The sequence below is a fragment of the Fusarium proliferatum genome (assembly GCF_900067095.1).
Source record: "Fusarium proliferatum ET1 genome assembly, contig: FPRO_scaffold013, whole genome shotgun sequence".
Classification (NCBI taxonomy): Eukaryota; Fungi; Ascomycota; class Sordariomycetes; order Hypocreales; family Nectriaceae; genus Fusarium; species Fusarium proliferatum.
This window is the reverse complement of record NW_022194802.1, coordinates 476,126-496,427: the sequence shown is the minus strand read 5'-3', so window position 1 is coordinate 496,427 and position 20,302 is coordinate 476,126. Positions and strand designations below refer to the sequence as shown.

The 20,302-nt window shown below is 49.5% G+C and overlaps 10 protein-coding genes across 10 annotated transcripts; 6 read left to right on the top strand and 4 right to left on the bottom strand.

The window, feature by feature from the left end:
• Positions 1 to 120: 120 nt before the first annotated feature.
• FPRO_12798 (uncharacterized protein) lies at positions 121 to 2,087 on the top strand (the record flags this gene model as incomplete). The annotated part of the gene is made up of 4 exons (XM_031223354.1): positions 121 to 285; positions 335 to 353; positions 410 to 759; positions 807 to 2,087. The coding sequence occupies 4 exons, from the start codon at positions 121 to 123 to the stop codon at positions 2,085 to 2,087; spliced, it is 1,815 nt and encodes a 604-aa protein (XP_031088721.1).
• A 78-nt stretch (positions 2,088 to 2,165) lies between these two features.
• FPRO_12797 (uncharacterized protein) lies at positions 2,166 to 3,899 on the bottom strand (the record flags this gene model as incomplete). Its single annotated transcript, XM_031223353.1, has 1 exon — positions 2,166 to 3,899. One exon carries the CDS (start codon positions 3,897 to 3,899, stop codon positions 2,166 to 2,168), a length of 1,734 nt encoding a protein of 577 aa, XP_031088720.1.
• Positions 3,900 to 5,087: 1,188 nt separating this feature from the next.
• Positions 5,088 to 6,932, top strand: FPRO_12796 (uncharacterized protein; the record flags this gene model as incomplete). The annotated part of the gene is made up of 5 exons (XM_031223352.1): positions 5,088 to 5,480; positions 5,533 to 5,730; positions 5,830 to 5,929; positions 6,078 to 6,310; positions 6,384 to 6,932. The coding sequence occupies 5 exons, from the start codon at positions 5,088 to 5,090 to the stop codon at positions 6,930 to 6,932; spliced, it is 1,473 nt and encodes a 490-aa protein (XP_031088719.1).
• A 1,084-nt stretch (positions 6,933 to 8,016) lies between these two features.
• FPRO_12795 (uncharacterized protein) lies at positions 8,017 to 9,615 on the top strand (the record flags this gene model as incomplete). The annotated part of the gene is made up of 4 exons (XM_031223351.1): positions 8,017 to 8,354; positions 8,404 to 8,592; positions 8,643 to 8,787; positions 8,839 to 9,615. The coding sequence occupies 4 exons, from the start codon at positions 8,017 to 8,019 to the stop codon at positions 9,613 to 9,615; spliced, it is 1,449 nt and encodes a 482-aa protein (XP_031088718.1).
• A 600-nt stretch (positions 9,616 to 10,215) lies between these two features.
• On the bottom strand, positions 10,216 to 10,746 carry FPRO_12794 (putative glutaredoxin; the record flags this gene model as incomplete). The annotated part of the gene is made up of 2 exons (XM_031223350.1): positions 10,216 to 10,671; positions 10,723 to 10,746. The coding sequence occupies 2 exons, from the start codon at positions 10,744 to 10,746 to the stop codon at positions 10,216 to 10,218; spliced, it is 480 nt and encodes a 159-aa protein (XP_031088717.1).
• A 1,024-nt stretch (positions 10,747 to 11,770) lies between these two features.
• On the top strand, positions 11,771 to 12,439 carry FPRO_12793 (uncharacterized protein; the record flags this gene model as incomplete). Its single annotated transcript, XM_031223349.1, has 1 exon — positions 11,771 to 12,439. One exon carries the CDS (start codon positions 11,771 to 11,773, stop codon positions 12,437 to 12,439), a length of 669 nt encoding a protein of 222 aa, XP_031088716.1.
• Positions 12,440 to 12,892: 453 nt separating this feature from the next.
• On the top strand, positions 12,893 to 13,766 carry FPRO_12792 (uncharacterized protein; the record flags this gene model as incomplete). The annotated part of the gene is made up of 4 exons (XM_031223346.1): positions 12,893 to 13,142; positions 13,190 to 13,455; positions 13,480 to 13,653; positions 13,704 to 13,766. The coding sequence occupies 4 exons, from the start codon at positions 12,893 to 12,895 to the stop codon at positions 13,764 to 13,766; spliced, it is 753 nt and encodes a 250-aa protein (XP_031088715.1).
• Positions 13,767 to 14,033: 267 nt separating this feature from the next.
• On the bottom strand, positions 14,034 to 15,317 carry FPRO_12791 (putative branched-chain amino acids aminotransferase; the record flags this gene model as incomplete). The annotated part of the gene is made up of 2 exons (XM_031223345.1): positions 14,034 to 14,210; positions 14,259 to 15,317. The coding sequence occupies 2 exons, from the start codon at positions 15,315 to 15,317 to the stop codon at positions 14,034 to 14,036; spliced, it is 1,236 nt and encodes a 411-aa protein (XP_031088714.1).
• A 1,385-nt stretch (positions 15,318 to 16,702) lies between these two features.
• Positions 16,703 to 18,232, bottom strand: FPRO_12790 (uncharacterized protein; the record flags this gene model as incomplete). Its single annotated transcript, XM_031223344.1, has 4 exons — positions 16,703 to 17,050; positions 17,119 to 17,890; positions 17,944 to 18,061; positions 18,109 to 18,232. The coding sequence occupies 4 exons, from the start codon at positions 18,230 to 18,232 to the stop codon at positions 16,703 to 16,705; spliced, it is 1,362 nt and encodes a 453-aa protein (XP_031088713.1).
• Positions 18,233 to 19,086: 854 nt separating this feature from the next.
• On the top strand, positions 19,087 to 20,266 carry FPRO_12789 (uncharacterized protein; the record flags this gene model as incomplete). Its single annotated transcript, XM_031223343.1, has 3 exons — positions 19,087 to 19,239; positions 19,289 to 19,510; positions 19,559 to 20,266. The coding sequence occupies 3 exons, from the start codon at positions 19,087 to 19,089 to the stop codon at positions 20,264 to 20,266; spliced, it is 1,083 nt and encodes a 360-aa protein (XP_031088712.1).
• Positions 20,267 to 20,302: the final 36 nt, after the last annotated feature.

Sequence of the window (20,302 nt, the reverse complement as noted above, 5' to 3'; positions counted from 1 at the left end):
CGTCGGGCTCGACCCGAGGTCTACAGGAAAGTGTTTACATCATAAATATTATGTAAATAACCTCTTCTCCCTCAACTTCGTATTCTTTCTGTATTGCTCGTTGCTCAGCGAATAATAAGCATGCCACTGCCTACGTCGTCGATTTATGAGCCGCCTTCGGCTGGCTTCACTGGCTTTCCTTCAAGGAGGAGTGTTGTTCATAGCACGGAGGGTATTGTAGCGGCGCCGCAACCTCATGCTGCGAACTGTGGTCTTGAGATTTTGAGAGCTGGTGGTAATGCGGCTGTAAGTCAGTGTTCTTCATACCCATGGTTCAGTAGCTAACAGACATCAGGACGCAGCTGTGGCGGTTGGTACGTCAACATCACGACAATGATAGAAATTGTGAGCGAGGGCTAACTGAACGCAGCTGCTGGTTTGAACGTCACGGAGCCTGTGTCCACCGGCATCGGTGGTGACATGTTCCTCCTCTACTTCGACGCCGCCACAAAACAAGTCAAAAGTCTCAACGGCTCCGGCCGCTCAGGCTCAAAGCAGACCATTGAGAACATCCGCAAGAGCCTCAACATTCCCGACGGCAAAGTTGGCGAAATCCCAACCCATCACGTCCACGCTGCCACTGTTCCCGGCGCTGCAGCCGGCTGGGTCGATACCGTTGAGCGATTCGGCAGTGGAAAAGTCAGCTTGAGCCAGATCCTCGAACCAGCGATTAAACTAGCTGAGAATGGGTTCCCTCTTACTGAAATCGCTTCTCACTCTGTAAGTGTTGTACTTGTGAGAATGGGAATTGGACTGACTTGAGATAGTGGCAAGCTCAAGAGAAGCTTCTTCGTGATGCATCACCTAACTTTGCAGAGATGCTCAAGAAAGATTCCTCTGCGCAAGATGGCGTGAGAGCTCCTCGACCGGGTGAAGTATTCAAGAATCCAACTCTCGCCCAGACTTTCAGAACTTTGGCGACGGAGGGTAAGGCGGGCTTTTACGCCGGCCGTATCGCAGAGGAGATTGTCAAGGTGGTACAAGACCTCGGAGGATATCTCGAACTCGACGACTTGAAACACCATCTTGAAACCGGCACTCAAACCACGGAACCTATCTCTGTTAAGTTCCGCGGTCAGGGCCTAACGGACAAAGATCCCAATGGCGGTGTTGAGCTCTGGGAACACCCCCCCAACGGCCAGGGTATCGTCGCTCTCATGGCCCTGGGTATAATCGAACAGCTCGAGAAACAGGGAAAGATTCCAAGATTCACACCAGAAGATCATAACTCAACTGCCTATCTCCACGCTATTATCGAAGCGCTACGTCTCGGCTTCACAGATGCAAGCTGGTACGTCACCGACCCGGACACCACCAAAGTTCCCACCGCCGGCATGATCTCGCCCTCATACCTCGCCGAGCGCGCCAAGATCTTCTCTGCTTCAAAAGCACACGACGGTGTTCAGCCTGGAAACCCTGATTTCGTATCTCCTGCTCTCCAAAGCAGCGATACAGTTTACTTCACTGTTACTGATTCCGCCGGTAACGCTGCTTCATTCATCAACTCCAACTACGCTGGTTTCGGAACGGCAATTATTCCTAAGGGTTGTGGCTTCACACTTCAGAACCGCGGTGCGAATTTCTCGCTGGATGAGAAACATCCTAACAAGCTTGAGCCGAGAAAAAGACCTTATCACACGATCATTCCCGGGATGGCGACCAATATCAGTGATGGGTCCCTGCACTCTACGTTTGGTGTAATGGGCGGATTCAACCAACCTCAAGGAACCATCCAAGTTCTCCTCAACCAAGTTCTATTCGGTCTAAACCCTCAACAGGCTCTTGATGCACCGCGAATCTGCATTGGAGCCGGTATGCCAGACGAGGGCAACGTTTTGGACTGGACTGTTCATGTGGAGGAGGGTATTTCTGAAAAGACTGTTGAGGAGTTGAAGAAGTTGGGCCATAATGTTGTAGTGCTCAAGGGGTGGAAGAGAGCTATGTTTGGGCGCGGGCAAATTATTAGATATACTGTTGATCCGGATGGAACGCCGGTTTGGTCGGCTGGTAGTGATCCTAGGGCTGATGGTGCAGCATATCCTCAGTAAATACTTCTAGGTAACAAAATCAAGACAATTCATTGCCATGATACAATGCTGGAAGTCGCTATTATCAAGAGTCTCTATCTAAAAGATCGTGATCCGTTTCCTTTCCATCTTGGAAGGGTCAAGGTCTCCCGACTCGTCAGTGTACTTGCTCAAATCTCCGGACGTCGGCGGCATAAGAGGTTGTGTTGTCAGATTATAGCAAAGCACTGGTCCAACAATCCTGTATCCTCCCGAATATCTTCTTAATAGAAAGGGCTCAGATGAGCCGCAGAGGACCCAAAGTTCATCATCTTGTTGTATTGGAAATCTAGCCCCGAACAAAAAGTTATTCTTACCAGCAAAGATCTTTTGATGGCCGATGTCAAATCCAGAATCTAGAAATACAGCCCACACTTGTAACGCAGTAGTCTCCAATTCAGAGTGTACTGGATGTGGTACCTGGACGAATGACGCATCAGCGTACCCTACTTTGATATAGTGGGCAACGAACTTGCTACCATTCCAGTCGTTATTTGTCGTGTACAGCATAGGCTCAAGAGGATTGTTAACTTTGGTCCAGTCCACGACCCATGAGGGTAGCAACTCTCCCTGGCCAGAAGACGAGGGATCGCCGCGGCTTAGGTATGATAAGACGTCCAGGCTATCCTCGAATGTTATGATACGCTTCATTGTTTCCACCAGAAGCGTTTCAATGCCGTTTTTGGATGAATAGTCCGGTACTATTGCATAGCCAGGATGCGCGAGCCCGATCATAGAGTAGATACGATCCCGTTCATCAGAAGAATGACTGTTTTGCGTGTATACCAAAAGCCTTTTTAGGTCAAAGTTTCGATACCATTCTTTTTTCGCGAGAAAGACACTAAGGACCTTGGAAATTGAGTGAGAAATCTGGGCTCGCGTAGCCTGCGCACGCTTGAGCCTTTTCTTGACATATGTCCCACGGTATTTGTTTGGTTCCAAGAGTATCTCCAGCGTCGCTAAGCAGAGATCGCAAATCAGTCTCAGCATATCTGGGTAACCCACAGAGTGCAATCCATATAGGAACGTCGCTCTGGAAGACACCATGAACTCTTGAAAGACCCATGCTCTTCCCCACCATGGACTGGTCAGGACTTTGCAGAACTCGATCCAACCGTCTACAAACTCAGGCAGGCTCATGCATTGCCGCATCTTCAGTTGAAACGAAAAGTTTGCCTCGGGGCCCCGGGAGCGTCGCTGGTACTCTGGGGGAAACATGGCGTCGAGAAACAAATCTTCTCCAATGAATCGTTCCAGTTGGACAAGCCAGCGCATCCCATCTCCTCGCGTCTCAGCAACAGATAAACAGATAAGAGTCTCACTCGCACTCTCATAGATAGCTCTCATGAATCCAACTTGATGAGATCTCTCTGCCAGATTAGCCTGGTTGATACATATCTGATCCACCCAAAGCAAGAGATCCCGATGATACGTATGCGTCTTCCAATAGTGGCGAACTGTCATCAAGGCGTGGTGCAGGTTGGCAAAAACATTGCATCTTGCCCCATTGACGATTATGGGTTCCGTATTGCGTGCATCGCCTGCGCAGTAAGATAATGCAAGATATTGCTTTTGCACATCAGCGAGTTTCACGCTAGGTAGTAGTTCACATTCGATGAAGCCTGATCCCGAATTTGGCAGAATTTTGAGAAGTCGGATCTCTCTATCGCCCTCATTGAGATCCTTGTAGTGTACCTTGGAGAGAAACTCGCTGTTTTCGGGGGTGCAGAAGATGTCGTGTCCTGGAGGCTCGTTCGACGTGGTCGTCGATGTTGACTTTTGTTCTTTGTCCATGGAAAGGTTTGCACAAGTGTGATGATACAGACTCATTCGATTGACTTTTTTGTTCAATCATCTGAAATTGTCGATACTTATCCAAGGTTCGGGGCCTTCGTTGCGATATTTAAATGGCATGTCAGAATGCCTTCTGAGGCGAAGCACACAACCGCATCTCGTGATTGGATGACTGGGTCATAACACCCGCATTGTAAGTCACGGTCAGCATTTTCTCATAACTTTGATCCTAAACAATACACAGTAGTCGCCAATCTATAGTTATAGTGATGGAGAGAAGATCGTGGCTCTGCCTTAGAAGTCAAGTGTCCGTGAGATGCACATCTGTATGCGGGTGGCTGAACTACCAGTCTTGCGACCCATTGACATCTCTCACTAGTGATTATGCTCAGAATACTGGTTCAAAACTAGGGTTCCCTTCTTCAAGTCTAAAATCTATATCATAACAAGTCCCTAATCCTCTCCGCTTGGTGGCAACCGATTATCGTTTGGGAACACCGTATGTCATTTGGTATCGCAGTCACATACCATCTAGAAAGCTACTGCATTATCTTCAACTTCAAGATACATGTTTCCACTGTCCCTTCAGGATGATATGTGATATGCCATAAGATTGCAACTCAGTCTTGTGGTCAGGTGCGCAAAAAGACCCCCGCTGTCATGCCGTTTATCCGCCTCATGCTGTGGTCGCGCCACGAGCTGAAGTTCAACGCAGCCCTATGCGTTACGATAAAACGTGACTACACCAGGTCACATTCTTGGGAGACATTTAATATCATAGTTTGTATGCATTCGTTCAGAAGTCCATTCATCGAATCTTTCAGCTCGTCAAATAGGCTTTGTGGTGGGAATGTGGCTGGCTGGAGTGTAAATCTCCTCATTCTTCGGGATCAGAGGTCGCAAGTAGTGAGATATGGTAATAGTTATAATACTAGGCAATACAACAGTTCGATGCCATCGCAATTTTCTCAATTTCTCGCATTCTATTATTGTTTCATTCTTTCGTATCCTTCGGTTCTCCTTCAGATATTACTCCTCGGACACCAAAACTATTCCCTTAACAAGAAATAATGGAATCAGAGATTGAGCCAAAAAGTGAATTTACTTATCTTGTCTATGAATGTGATAACAATAGTCTTGCTAATTTTGGATAGAGCCCATTGGGTCTGCAACGAAGCAAAGAAAGCGATGTTGCCTTACGAGGAGAAGGGATTGATGAAAGTAGTTACTTACCAGCTTCCCGTTCCTTGCGGCGATTGCTCTGTACATCTTCTCATCGATGGGGACGGCCAAACACTGAGCGCATTCATAATTGACAGCGGAAGAGATGCTCAAGGTCTCAAAGCTTGCTACGTTGTCCTTTCCGGACTCAAAATTATTACTCGAATCCACAATCTCAAGCCGCATTTCTTGAGAGCATGGGTTGTTACACATTGGGACAAGGACCACTACGAGGGAGTGCTCGAACTTCTCCAGCACGAAAAGCTACACCAAGAGCTAAACGAATATATACAAACGGACAACTTTATGCTCTATGGAGTAACAAGCAAAAAGGTCAGCGACCTGGTTAAGAAGGCCTTGGTAAGTCTCAACATCTTTCTGCCTAGGATACGCATTTACAGCTCTGTGACAGGCAAGGAGTAAAATCATAGCGACCGTAAAACTCGGGCTCGGCGTCATAGGGTGCAACTTCTTAGGCGAAGAATTCAACAAAGCTGGTGTCGGTTTCTGGTGTGTTGGCGGTGATGGCTATAGCTACGACACTGCCATCGACTTTAAGAGTCCCCCGACACCCCAATCTGACAAGAACACACCTAAAAAGCTCCAGTTGGTTTGCAAGAACAGCACGTATCCTACCCAGAATGAGAGATCCCTCATGGCTGCCACCATATGGCCCAATGCTGATCAGGCTAAACTGCGATTCTCCTAGTTTTGTGCCGGTGATGGCAATGTTCTCCTTGAAAGAAATAGTATCTGTCCTAAAGTGTTCCAGGGTCGCCCAGTCAAGGCGTTCAAGTTAGATCATCACGGTTCGTCGGGGGAGTTTTCTCAGGGCGAAATTTTGAAACTACTCAATCTGCCTGGGCGTTTGATACTAACACCTGGATATCAATACGGGCACCCATATAAGCGCTTCATACAACTAGTATGGTTCGAACACGGCTAACCGTCGATTAGGCTGGGATGTCCTGTTCCTAATTGGCTGCATCTACAATGAAGGCAACTCAAAGCATGACGGCAAGCTCTTATACACGACGCGCCTACCTTACTGGGTTGATGCTAGCAAGTTTGAAGAGTGGTGCAACACTGATATGAACCTCAGTGGCCGAATCTCTGGATTGTTTCGGTCTGATGGGCCTCTTTCTGCGGAAACCAAGTTCCTGAGTGGGAATGAGTTCAAGAATGCTCTTGTGAAGATGTTTGAAGATTCTCAATCGCGTAAAAATCCCTTCTGGGGAGATCAACTCACAAAAGCCACTACAGGAAGAAGACGACGAGGACGAAGAGGATGATCCTCCATATACTCGTCAAGCTGCTCTCAAAGATTTCCTTCTCAACAAGCACTATAATGACAATGCGGGTCCGAATGACTCCATTCAATCACGTGTCACAACAGAGCTCGAGGCCTCTATCAAGGAGGGAACTGATTGGAAGTATAAGATGGATGACGAAGATGAGATGGATAGGGAGGCGCAGATAGACACGGAGCAGAAGGCGGACAAAGACAAGATGGATGAAGAGGTGAAGAAGGAGACTGTGGAGAAGGCGGGCAAAGACAAAGTGGCGGACAAGGAGAAGAATAAAAAGAAGAAGAAGAAGAAAGGCGAGAACGACATGGACACCGAGGACAAACAAACCGTGGTACAGGAGTGTGTCAACATATGGAACACAATCTCAGAGCAAAGTATCAAGGAAGGTGAGGCACAGGCGAAGTACTACCTGTTACAGCTTATTTCAGCGAACCACAATGATCTTGATGGAGCTATCAAGGCTTTTGAATGGCCAGAATTGCCATTTCAATACAAACTGTAGGTAGAGTTGAGATAGCTAAACAGGACTTTCATAATACACGCATACAAAATTATCTACGCTTCATTGGCGATTTATAATATCTGAAATAGTTCCGTATTTAAATCCTAGCGATCTGCTCTACTTTATTTTGTCAAAAGGTCTCCGTTGTCTCAAGTTGTCCCATTTACATGGGACACCACATTGGAGTTACAAGGTCGAAGTTTGTTGTTTGCTAAATGCTGATTGCACTTTGGAACATTCACCTACTGAGACAGCCGAAGATGCGCAAATATCCATGTTTCCTTTTCTGATAGATATTCCTGAGGCGGTTGATGGTCATTGTGTGCGGAATGATTGTGAGAATGCCTCGTGAGGCTTAGCAGGCTGATGTTGATCTCATGATTGGATGCCTGGGATGCAGCAGGGGGGCGACCAACAGCATTTAACAGATCATGGCAGTCGATTCCAGGCAGTCATCAGCATCGCATTAATCGAAAGAAAATTTCTCCCAGCTATTTTCAAACTTCTATTGAGGTTCCACGTCCAGTCACTTCGTAGTTCTTGCTAAGCCTAGGACCACACCACTACCTCGTTACTGGCGGCATTAAAGCCGCAGCTAAGAGTTCAACCCCTATGCAATCTTCCGATGAATCACCTAGTAGTCCCATTATCCAATAGTAGACTCTAAAAGAAAGATGGGACTCAAGCTCAAGTCCGAACGCCTATTTACCGCGTCAGACTAGGTCGAGCGGTATATAGATACAGTTCCTGCTCGCACAGCGGCTCCAAGAACTGTGCGCATGTTTGCGGCACATATGTTTAGCTGTTTCGAAAAGTAGAAGAATGCAGTTCTATCCAACAAAACATGTAACGGATTATGCAAGGGGCTTCGCAGTGACTAGGGCTATTAGGCAGAATCACCACCGTGAAGGAGTAGGCCTCCGATGACGATCAGACCAAGATGAGTAGAATGTGAGAGAAAGAATTCGAATACCTGTTTTTCGTGACTTGTCTCGATAGTAATAAATGTGTGTTGCCTGGCAAATGCCTTGTGCCTATTTTCCATTCCAGCAACTATCTGCTTCTTAAGTCGCCGCCACCAGCCATGGAGTTGGCTTGCGGCTGCGCCCTTGGCCAGCACTTGGCTATATTTGCTACATCCGGTACAATCAGTGATTTGGTTGATATACGTCGGAATTTGAGGCAGAGAAGTCGCAAGAGAGGTGCAGCTGCATACCAAGCGAGTCTAGAGCAATTCCGCTCCCAATTCATGACCAGATTTAGAATATCGGGTAACGATCTGGTCGATAGAAATGACATAGTCCAGCAAAATGGACTTATTGAGATGGCACATGAATACCTCTGTGTTTGTGAGAATGGCTCATTGTACTGGCCTAGTACGAGCGATGACGGATCTCTTCGGTACCCCAGAGATCAACACGAGTAACTTTTCCCTCTCGTCACTTGGCTTCTCTCTAACTATAGAATACAGGATTTACACCAAAATTGTCTGGTTCTTCCTTCGAAAGAATCTGAAAGATAGTGGGAAGAGGTTACGCTCCACACGTTCACGAACTACGGCTGCAGCTAACGGCCGACGACCGAGGAATCCCAGCAACGTTCTTGGCAGCGAGAGCCCTACACCATCTCCTCCGGAGCGCGAGAGCCCCGACCATGCAGCGTTGGTTCTCTAATTCAGATACACATGACAAAAGCGCTTACCGTCTTCAGAGCAGTAGCCAATGAAGATGGTGATTCTTCCTCATCTTCAGAGAGTCCTCAGTCGAGCCAACCCCCGAGACAGGACGAAACCATTAATGACAGACGTCCGATTCCTTATGGCAGGACTTGCAGTCCTGATGAGTTGGCTGGATATGTAAGTGAGATAACGCTTGAAGGGATACTTTACTGACTTCAGATTACTTAGGGTATTGATGAATCGGGACATCTAATTCCTGACGCGCAGCCCCGACGTGTAAGTCAGATGCAAGATTTACAAGATAATCTTAGGCATATGGGGCCGGATCCAAGACCAAATATGGTGATCGACCATAGAGAGCCTGCAAGCAATCCACCGGCGCATACTACTTCCACGGGCACTCAAACGGGACTTGAGACAGATGAATATCGTGATAGAGATCCCAATGCACCTCCCCCCTCATCCATGAACTCAAACAATGCCTCTCAGCAGTCTCAGAAAGCGAACCAGAATGGCAATCAACCCAGGCCCATGCGGCCACGGAGATCCATCGAATCTGGACAAAGGTCGCCCAGCCCACCATCCGAAGTCCCAAGATCTCCATCCCTAGAGCCTAAACCCAACATTGACCTCATATTCAGCTACGATGTCCTCCCAGGATTCAATCTCCGCCTAGCACACGGCGAAGAGATCTTTTTATTCCCCCGAGAGCTAGTGTTCCGGCTACTGAATTGGCAGCATGACTTTGACTGGCTTCGAGCGAAACGAGAAGCCCCAGGGGTACTTTTTCAAGAACGTATATTCAGGGATGATAATCAGGAGTTTCGAAAGGTGATGGCGAGGTTTGAGCAGATAGCTTGTGCTATGAAACGTGATTATGCTGAGATGGGGCGAAGCGCAGTGATCGAGATTGCGTTTGTGCCGGAGTGTAAGGGACATTCGCGAACTGTGCTGCTGGATGCTTGGCAGAGGCGCTGGGAGAGATCTCATGGCATTGCTCGCTGAGCTGAGATTTTACGGACATGAACTGGAAGATAGATACTTTATAGACATAGACCATTGCTTTCGGAATATAAACCTACGGATGAATCGAAACGACCAAAAGCGCAACGCACGAAGGGGTCGTTGACGCCTTGTGATGTAACTTAATTAACAAACTGCTCCTACAACCTGATAAGAAGTGAAGGAGGGACCTGATTCCTCTATCTAGAAGAGATGACAGTATCCCAAACATCATTGCAATGAACCCTTTTCCGTTGTTCATGATAGGAAGCTAGAGAAGCTATAGCAGCTATTTTGTACTACTCCCCCATCGCAACCCTTCGCAGCTACTGATCGTATTCTGCTCGTAGTGAACAAACAGGTGCGCTCTCCAAATTGCCGTTCTTATCAGAGAAGCTGGAGCAATTGGCAACAATAACATGTAAGAGAATGCAACCGGCGAAATACCAATGACCCCCAGCTTCTTCAGAGCACCAGAGGTCGAAAAGCAGATGACCACACCGTTCTATTCCGTTCTTTTGCTGTACATTCGTATCTGTCATATAGAGGTATCTCTTCACTATTACACCATGTTATACACTCGACCGGTCGTAATCGCCGCTTCTATTCTTTCTGTTCAGGCTCTCCCTCCAGAATAACCTTCTTCTCATCAAACAGCTTCGCCAGATCACCATTCTGATGCATCGAAACCAGAATGTCCGTTCCGCCAATAAACTCCTTCGCGACGTAGAGCTGAGGAATCGTAGGCCAGTCAGAGTACTCCTTGATACCCTCGCGCAGCTCGGGATCCTCGAGGACGTTGAAGGCGGCGAATTTATCGGGGTTGACGCCCTGGAGGCCGAGGATCTGGATTGCGGCGCGCGAAAAGCCGCACTGCGGTGTCTCGGGCGTTCCCTTCATGAAGAGCACGACGGGTGCTGAGGCTACGGCTTTGTCGATTGCGGAGCGGGTTTGGTCGGAGAGCAGACGGGCTTGGAAGGGTGTGAGGGGGGAGATTGGTGTGCGGAAGAGAGGAGCTGTTGAGCGGACGGCGACAGGCCGGGCGGCTTGTCTGAGGGACTAGAAGAGTTAGCTTTTGGATAGTAAAGGTGGTGGAGGGATAGGGCGTACTGAAGCTACTGTTCGCGCAAACATTGTGGCGGCTGTGAGGGAGAATGTGGTGGTGAGAGAATGGAGATGCGCAGTGGATTTGGAGTGTTGGAGATGGCGGAAGTTTTGGATGGGATTAGTGATGTCAAGGATGTTCCGATGCCGATCCCCGGATATCAGTGGCGAAAGGACCAATCAGCGATGAGGCGATTGCGGCTTATCAACAATGTCGTGTTTGCCCATAGTGATGTTAGAATGACAATCATTCAGAGACCACAACCTGATGCGTTTTGTCCTTCAATGTTAATAAAACTCACCTCTATCGGTAGGCTCCGAGTGTTTCGTGTTCCATTGCTTATTGTTTGGCCTAGCTAGGCACCTTCAAGCAGCAGCTTCACCAATTGTAGACTACAGCACCGTTAAAGACTAACTCTCTTACCAATCCCAACGCTGGCCAGATCATTCTGTAAACACGCTATGGTAATCAGTCCATTCTTAGGTTCAGTCGGCACTGCGAAGACGCTTTCAGCACTTGCGATTCGGCTCGTGACATTCTCAGAGTTCATCATATGACGCGGGGCTGATGGCGGGGTCAATTAGATAAAGCTCCCGTCTGCTGTCAATTCTAAAGATTCTCACAGGCATTGATTCTCAATTAAACAATCAGCCAATTATTTACCAAACTTTATCTATCACTCACATTTGAAGCTGAGGTCATAAAGTTGACATCACTCCACCTAACTGCATCGGACCCTATCAATTCTCGTCAAGACTGCTGACAAACGCATCTGCATCTCACTCAATCTCAGTGCCCAGGGGGAGGAAAGAAAACAAAACTCAGGACCTTAATCCTAAATAATAAAAATATTTAGGTCAATAGTATACGCTTAGGATACCTTTACTAAGGTTAGGATACCTTTATTTAGAAGTTTAGGATACCTTTGCTAAGTTTAGGGTAGCTTTTGCTGAGTGTATTTTAACACCCAATATCAAGGTCTGATATTTTCTTGCTCCCAGAGAAATGCTTCACAGAATTCAACACGGGCACGACGCCCATCGCGACCACCACATGCGCAACTCAACTGAAGCTCTCGAACAGGCCCGAGGCGATGGCAAGCGCCATATCCTCCTCGCCGCCTCTGGTTCTGTTGCGACAATTAAGCTCGTCCAGATTATAAATGGTCTCAAATCACAACCCAACATCTCCATCCGTCTCATCCTCACTCAATCAGCGTCGGAATTTCTCTCGGGACAAAGTCTTGAACAGCCAACTGTTGATCAGGTCTCTCGTCTTCCGAATGTCGACGCTGTTTACACAGATGCGCATGAGTGGGCTCAGCCTTGGAAGCGCAATGCGCCGATTTTACACATTGAGCTTCGACGCTGGGCGGATGTTCTGGTCATTTCACCGCTGAGCGCGAATACTATGGCGAAAATTGTCAACGGCTTGTGCGATAACCTCTTGACGTCTGTGGTTCGAGCTTGGGACGTTACGGGGACTGTGGATGGCGTTAAGAAGAAGATCCTCGTCGCGCCCGCGATGAACACTTGTATGTGGAATCACCCCATCACTGCGAGACAGCTGCGAGTTTTGGAAGAGGAATGGGGTGGAGAGAATGGTTGGTTTGAGGTGTTGAGGCCGATATCGAAGAATTTGGCTTGTGGTGATGTTGGAAATGGTGCAATGGTTACGTGGGAGAGTATCGTCGAGGCGATTGACGAGAAGATCAATGCTTAGGGGGAGATACGAGGACGAAAAGAAAAACGGCCGAATTGAGTTATCTTCAGCGACACTGGGGGAAGTTTGTTGATCGCGATATGGCGCCTGAGGGCTGGGTACAAAATGCATGACAGAGCCGTAGGGTAATTTGATGATGGAACTGATACCACAAAGGAAGTGGCATTTTGGGGACACAAGCACTGATATTAACAATCGATATGATCTCAATAAAAACAGAAAGATTGATGTTGGATTTGGAATTTTCAGGTTTCTGTGCATTGGAATGCGCATGGCCGTGGTTGGTGAATATTGAAGGTGCAGTGCAGGCAGGCGCAGAGGGTTCCTTCCTTATTTACATCGACACCTGCTACTGCTGGGTCGAATTGCAACCAACAGCACGCACTGTCTCCTCTCTCCTCTCCCGTACAAATAATCTGTCTTTCTTAGAAGCGCACTTATTTCCGATAAATCATGGCATCCGCAGCTCGTTATTTCCTGAACTCCACCTCGAGTCTAGAGGAAGATGGCTGCCCCTCGACCTTGCGAGATCGCCTGCGTGACGACGATACTCCAGCAACGAGTTCCTCCATCGGGCCAATTCCCTACCAGAATATCTACCAGCAGGTTCACGATTGCCTTGGTAAATCCTTGGAAACTTCAAAGCCCGAAAGCAAGGTTGTTCCTACACCGGATCGCAATGATCAGGCTTCACAGCTTCGAGGTTAGTTCACGATGCAAGGCGCTGGGTTCATTTCTGACGATACACAGAATCGTATGCTCGCATGGGTATGTCCCTTCACAGCTCTGCGATCGAGCACCTCGTAAAGGCGCACACGGATGTGCAGGCCAAGACAGCCAGCTTCGCAGAGAAATCCAGCGAGACCTTGTCGCAGTCCAAAAAGCTGTACGCCAACATTGCCTACCCGCTATCGGCCACACTTTGTCATCACAATGACCATGAAGACCACCCTCGAGCAACTGTCGCCGTTCATTTGAAGAAGCTCCAGGAAGAAATCGCTGCCGCGAGAGAAGAGGTTCTTCGCCTCAGTGTCGAATAGGATGAGTGCTGTGCGACCGAGGAACAGGCTTGGAAGCAACTGAACAAAGAGCTCGCCGATCAAGGTGGCCAGAATGGTGTCGATGCGGAGCTTTTAAAGGTTGCTGAGGACCTCAAGAAACAGGCAGAGGCCATCGTGGAGGAAAAGTGTCGACTCTTGGACGAGGTTGACAAGGTACGTTGGTGTTCTGCAACCAATCAATTAATACTGAGGTACATGTGTAGGAGTTCAAGGCTGAGATCCAGAACGAGACTTTGAAGATGATGCAGGATCTCTTTGATGATTAATCCATGCTATGTACTAGAAGCAATGTGTGGGTTATTTTGGCGTCAGCAGTCTCATGTCCGATTCGTCATGTACAGTAGCAGAGCTGACTTTCAACTGGTCGTCTATTTCGTATCTCATTAACTATCTGCACCTGTCATTTCCATCTTTGTCAATGCATGCGCCCATGACCACCCTGGTCTCTTTTGTGTATCAACAAACACCGCTAACGCCGTATCATGAAGCAACTTTTGATGCGCCTCTCCGAAATGCACATTTGAATCGGCAGTTTACTGCTTCTTCTCGGGGATGACAACGCCCCAGGGGTGCTCTGTGCGACCGTACATGATGTCGCCCAGCCAGCCCTTGATCTTGCCAGTGACCTCGCCGGCCGCGCCCTCAGCGCCCATGGGGATGTTGATGTCTTGTCCACGGTGGTGGATCTGGGAAACGGGGCAGATGAAGTACTACTTTTATTAGCAGGGTTCTCGCATGGAATCAATTGTTCAACTTACAGCAGTACCAGCAGCGAAAGACTCAATCAGACGACCCTCGGCATCGGCCTCAATGACCTCAGCGATGGTGTACTTTCGCTCGGTAATCTCATACTCATCTCCCAGACGCTGGCGAGCAAGCTCAAGACAGCTTCGGCGGGTGACACCATCAAGGATAAGCTTGTCATCAAGAGGAGCAGTGATGATCTCCTTCTTGCCATCCTTTCGCTTCCAGACAACAAAGAAGTTACTGGCTCCAGCCTCAGTACACTCGCCCTGAGCACCGTACAGCCAGAGAATCTGGTGGAATCCGCGGGTTCGTGCATCAGCCGTAGCAAGCAGAGAAGGGCCGTAATTGGCGCCGACCTTGGCGTACCCAAAACCACCGACCCAGGCGCGCACCATGTCGTCGGGGGATGTGTGAAGACGCATTCCGCCAGGGGGTGCGTCCATGCGGGGCATGTATGTCACGATGATGTAGAGGAGGGCTTCCTTGGGGGCAGAGACACCGAGCTGAGGAGCAGTGCCGATGATGGTTGGGCGGATGTACAAGAAGCTGCCAGCGCGATCGGCGGGAAGCCATTTTGTGCCGTCGACGGACAGAAGAGCGATGATGAGCTTCTCTACCTCAGCGGGCTCAAAGACAGGAAGCGAGATACGGCTCGCCGACATGCGAAGACGCGCAGCGTTGCGATCAGGGCGGAAAACACGGAGCTTGCCATCATAGCCACGGAAGACCTTGAGACCCTCGAAGCACTCGGTAGCGTAGTGCAGCACAGAGGCAGTGGGCATGAGGCTCAGGGGTCCGTAGGGCTTGAGCTCCGGGGCAGACCAGCCGGTAGAGACCTTCCATGAAGCGAGGACCATGTGGTCCGTGGCGATGGTCTCGTCGCCGGAGTGAGCGGTTGCTTCATCGGGGACGGAGCGGGGGGATTGTGTGTATGTGTATGTGAGCTTTGAAGCGTCGAGGGGAGCCTGGACCTGGGGGGCGCCGTTGACGGTGGGCTGGGCGAGATCTTTCTTGTGGATTGCTGCGGCTGTGAGGTTGACGTCCTGGGTTTCGACGGCGGAGGGAGCCATGATTGCGAATGTATCAAGGTGAAGATTGATTTGGAGTGAATGTTGTTTTCTGAGCGAAGGTCTTCTTTTGAGTCAATGTCTAGAGGAAGAGAGCGAGATCGGAGTCGTGAAGTATACAAAGGAAAGCAAACGAAGACAAAAGAGCAGAGATAAAACTTTATATACGCAAGCACGGAAACGCCAAACTACCTATCTACCCCGTCCGTGTATGACTGTCCCCCCCCTCCGCTATCCGGTCTCCACCTTCGTGTCTTTCGGGACAGTCACGAGCTGGGGCAGAAAAACTTCCTGCCGCTCGCGGGCCCGGATAGACCGCCTCTGCCCGCGCGGTGGCTCGGCTCCGGCGATGGTGTTTTTTTTTTCTGCTGGCTTTTTTTCTGCCATGCTTGCGATATCGATAGATACTAGCGCTAAGCTGGATTTAGTAGGTGGTGAGGTGTGCTCCACACAGCCTTTGACGTGGTGGTGGAGGGGGAGCCGTCAGTTTGGAAGAGGGTTCCACTGATGATGGGCTTCTGGAAGATAACGAAGGTTGTAGTTGGCGGGTATTGCACTGATAGGTTACGCCATTGATGAAGCATTGGGAAATTGGCATTGAATTGGCATTCTTAATACAGTGGTGAAGCTGCAATTTCTGTTGGGAATAGGTACAGAGCACATGACCCTGGAACTTGACGTGCTTATCGAGATCGCTTACACGAACTGCATATTTCCACCAAGAAATACCCGGTCCCATCGGCTCTTGTCAGTGCGGAACGAAACTGCTGTCAAGCCAAATCGAGGACTCCACTGCCAGGGCGCGGCTTAAACAAATTGGCTATCAACAAAGATAACAACAACCACCCATCCAATTGAACCAGTGTCACATATCCTCATCATATCAGAGGTTTATGCAGTAGATAGTCATGTGCCATGAAATCCCTGCTTGTCAATTCTGACAGACCAAAGACAAAAAAACCTTGATGGGAGTTTTCTTGGCAGGGCGGAATTGTGCATGGCACCGTGGCTAGCCGTCAATTGCCATTATTACCGCCCCTCGGTGCTGTGAGGTCATGTTATGCTCCCCCCCCCCCAATTGCAAGGGATAATGATGAAGTTCGTTGAGGTCACATTGTGTGTTTCTTATCGATGATCGGTCCTATGTTTCGTGGCGTGGAGACTTTTTGTGTCATTGTATCGAGATGTTAGTGTGAAAAGGTACGATTACAAGGGTATCATCACAGTAGACTTGCAGAAACTCATCATTTCTAGGTAGGTATCATGATTACTCTATACTATACTTTTTTATCCCACCAGTCTCTTAGGATTCCCTGTTGAAAGGACCTTGCTCTACCGCACATTACCGGACCTGTTTTTCTTTTTCTTCCACACCATCAAACCACGCCCTACGCCCTTTCAGCCTCCTTCTTTCGCTGCTCCTCCTCCAGAATCTCCCTCTCGCGCGCCGCCGCCTCAACACTCGCCTTCTCGCCCTTTGCCCGCTGGCGCGCCTCGTACATGTCCCTCGACTTCATGATGCGCTGCACGATCTCGCCCGCGTTGACGTGCGCAAACGTGTGCGCGCCGATCTCGCGGTAGATCCCCATCGCCTTGGGTGCCGTGTACGGATCGTATGTCAGGGGCATGAAGGAGGTTGGGCCGTGGTACACGGCGTCTGGGGTGCCGCGCGGTAGGGTGTCGAGGTAGGTCTTTGTGGGAGAGAAGGGGGCGCCGAAGATGACGGCGTTGATGTACTGCGGTTTAAAGAGGTTAGTGGTTTTCAGGGCTGGGGTAGTATTGGGGGTGAGGGTTGTTTTGTTACCTTGCACTGTAGAACGCAGAGACCGCGCTCGAAGGTGTTCATGATGGGGTAGTTGATTCCCTTCCATTGATTGATGACCTCGTCCTCGTGCACGCCTACTACGACATACGCGGGGGGATAATCCTCACCCTTGCCGAGACGCTCGTTTACGGACTGCTCGGAGAACCAGCCATCCTCACGGGCGAGCTTTTCTTCCTCGAGGAGGACTTGGCGCAGGAATTCGATGTGTCCGCTGGAAAAGAGATCATAACCTCCATCGACGTACACAACGCGCTGGCCGGGCTTAGGTCCGGGTCCCTCAATAAGCTGTCGGAAACTGCCCCTTTCCTCCTCGCCCTCCTCCGCCTTAGCGACCTGCGACGCCTTCCAGAAGAACACCTCGGCGCCGGGTGCTTTCCCCGAAGCATCTGTCGCATACAGCTTCATGCGCTCCAGCATCTGCTGGCCCTCGGCAATGCGCTCCTCCAGTGTGCCGTGGCCCTCTTCACCGGCGAGTTTCTTCTCGAGCGATTTGATGAAGTGCGTCTTTGTGCAGAGAAGCATGCGCCCGACGAGGTCGGTGGTGGAGATTCCAGGTGAGCGCTTAACCACCTTGAATCGACCAGCCTCCTTGACGAACCGGTAGCAGTCGTTACCGTCGCTGTCCGAGGTGATGTCGTCGCCGTGCACGACGTATTTGCAGCCGTAGTGGGAGATGTAGGGGAGAGAAGTCACGTAGGGCGCGTGGCCGACTGAACGGGTGACCCAGCGGCAAGCGTCAGTAGCAGCGAGTCTGCAAATGTCAGTAAATGTGTCGCGTGACCGGTGGGAATGAGTCGGTGTTACCGTTCTGCGAGGTTCATGACTGTAGGGCCCTTGTTGGCGAGGATGGCCTCGTCTGAGTGAACGCCAGCGTAGAGCTCATCGCCTAATTGGCGGGCCTGCACAATAGCGCCAGCATGGCCTGGATCCGTTAGTAATTGATCGCGATGAGAGAAAGACAGTAAATACCGTGGTGGAAGAAGTCAAAGCAGCCGTCGACCCAGATGCGCCCCTCGAGGAGCTCAGGAGCAGGCTCACCCTCAAGATGAAGCTCATCGTCAATCGAGGGGTTAGTGGGGTCAGTCGAAGTCATGGTGGCGAGAAAAGATGCGACAAAGATACAGCAATAGCGATGTGAGTGAGTGAGGTTGACAAGTCCAAGTTTAAGAAAATGAGAGACCAAAGAGAAGAAGCGGTGATGATGAATGCTTTTTTTAAGATTAAGGAGCTCTCAGTGAGGTGACGGTTCTACGTAACTTGAGCTGCTGGAAGTTAATGGGTGAGCCGTTGGTTGGGCCTAACAATTTTATGAGTGACTTGATTGGTCCGTTTATAGGCTGCCAATTTAACGACGGTCAATAGAGCTTAGGTAACCGTCTATAAATACGAATAAATTAAATGTGCTTGCTTTGACCCATGTTATTACCGTGAAATGCATACGCAAGCAAGAGTAATAATGGAATGAGTGAAGGATTGAATACGAGAGGGTTGTTTGTCCTTTTAAGGGTCTTGAAGCACCCCTGTCACATGCAAACAGCAGCCACGCTAGCAAGACCACGTTTTTGACAAAAACACCATCTTCTCATCACTGACTCTCCAAGTTCATGTCAATTTACTCCATTTATTTCATCTAGTCTTTCATACTATCTCATTCTGTGACCGAGAGCCCGGATCTCATTTCATCTTGTCATGTCAAAAGACCCCACTCTGCTCGGCACGTTCCCGATCCATTGGCTCCGATCTTTGCCTTAATCGTGGACCTGCTCGGGCCAAGATTCCCCGGACGGGAATAGATGCATCTTTAACAGCTTCTGAGCTTGGGGTAATCGCGCGATGATACCCTGGCGTGAACATGTCGAATCGGTCAAGTGTCCGATGCCATGAGGTATAAAGATGCTCGTTTGCCCGGGGCCAATTCATCCATGAGTTAGGCTTTGGCAGAGCATCATGAAGTTCACTACCGTCTCTGCACTTATGGCCCTTGCGCCGTCTGCTCTTGCGGATTGGCATTTTGCCAAGAACAAGGAGATCAAGTATACTTCTGTTGAAGGATTCTTCTTGCAAGATGATCTGGCCACGAACCCCACTGGATTCGACTATGTAAGGCCTCATCTCGTCTCATCGGATCAATAGATGCTGATTAGTCTAGGCTCAATGGAACTTTGGTCTCTTGAACCGCACTTATCCCACTGATCCCAAGAACCCCCGAAAGGGTTACAAGACACAGTGGGAGCGCTTCGAGCAGTATGTCAAGCACCTGAACCGCAATGCCAGTCGCGATAAGACACGCTACAAGGTTCTTGTCATGGGACGTCATGGTGAGGGCTGGCACAACGCCGCTGAGTCCTTTTACGGCACTCCCGCCTGGAACGTAAGTCGCCTCAATCAAGACTCTCAATTCATGAACTGACATTTGCAGTGCTACTGGGGTCTTCAGTCCGGCAACGGAACAGCGACGTGGGAGGATCCTCTCCTCACAACCGCAGGTGAGGCTGAAGCTCACAAGGCAAACGCCTACTTCAAGGCTCGCTTTGAGAACGAAGGCATGCCATACTTCGACTCATACTACACCTCCCCTCTCGCCCGCTGTGTCGAGACCGCCGTGGAGACTTTCCAGAGCCTCAAGCTCCCCAAGGACAAGCCTTTCGTCCCAATGGTGAAGGAACTTCTCCGTGAGGGTATTAGTATCCGAACATGCGATCACCGTCGCAGCAAGAGCTTCATCAAGACTCTCGCTAAGAAGATCAAGTTCGAGAAGGGGTTCTCTGATAAGGATAAGCTTTGGACTGGAAAGGAGGGTGAGACTGGCGAACACCAATTGGCGCGAAGCAAGGAAGTTCTCGATGATATCTTCACAAGTGACAATGCTGTTTGGATCAGCATTAGCAGCCACTCTGGTGAGATCACCAAGCTTCTCCAGGCTCTCAACCATCGACCTTTCCGTCTGGCGACCGGCCAGATCATTCCCGTTCTTGTTAGAGCTGATGTTGTGTCTGAGGAGCCCACGTCTACGTACGCTTCTTGGACTACCGAAGCGACTTGCAACGCTCCTCCTGTGACTAGCATCGGAGGACAGGGCTGTGTATGCTCTACTACACTTGCATCTGCACCAGCAAAAGCGACATGAGTCGGAGAAAAGAAATAGTTGATCATGTAGTGATCG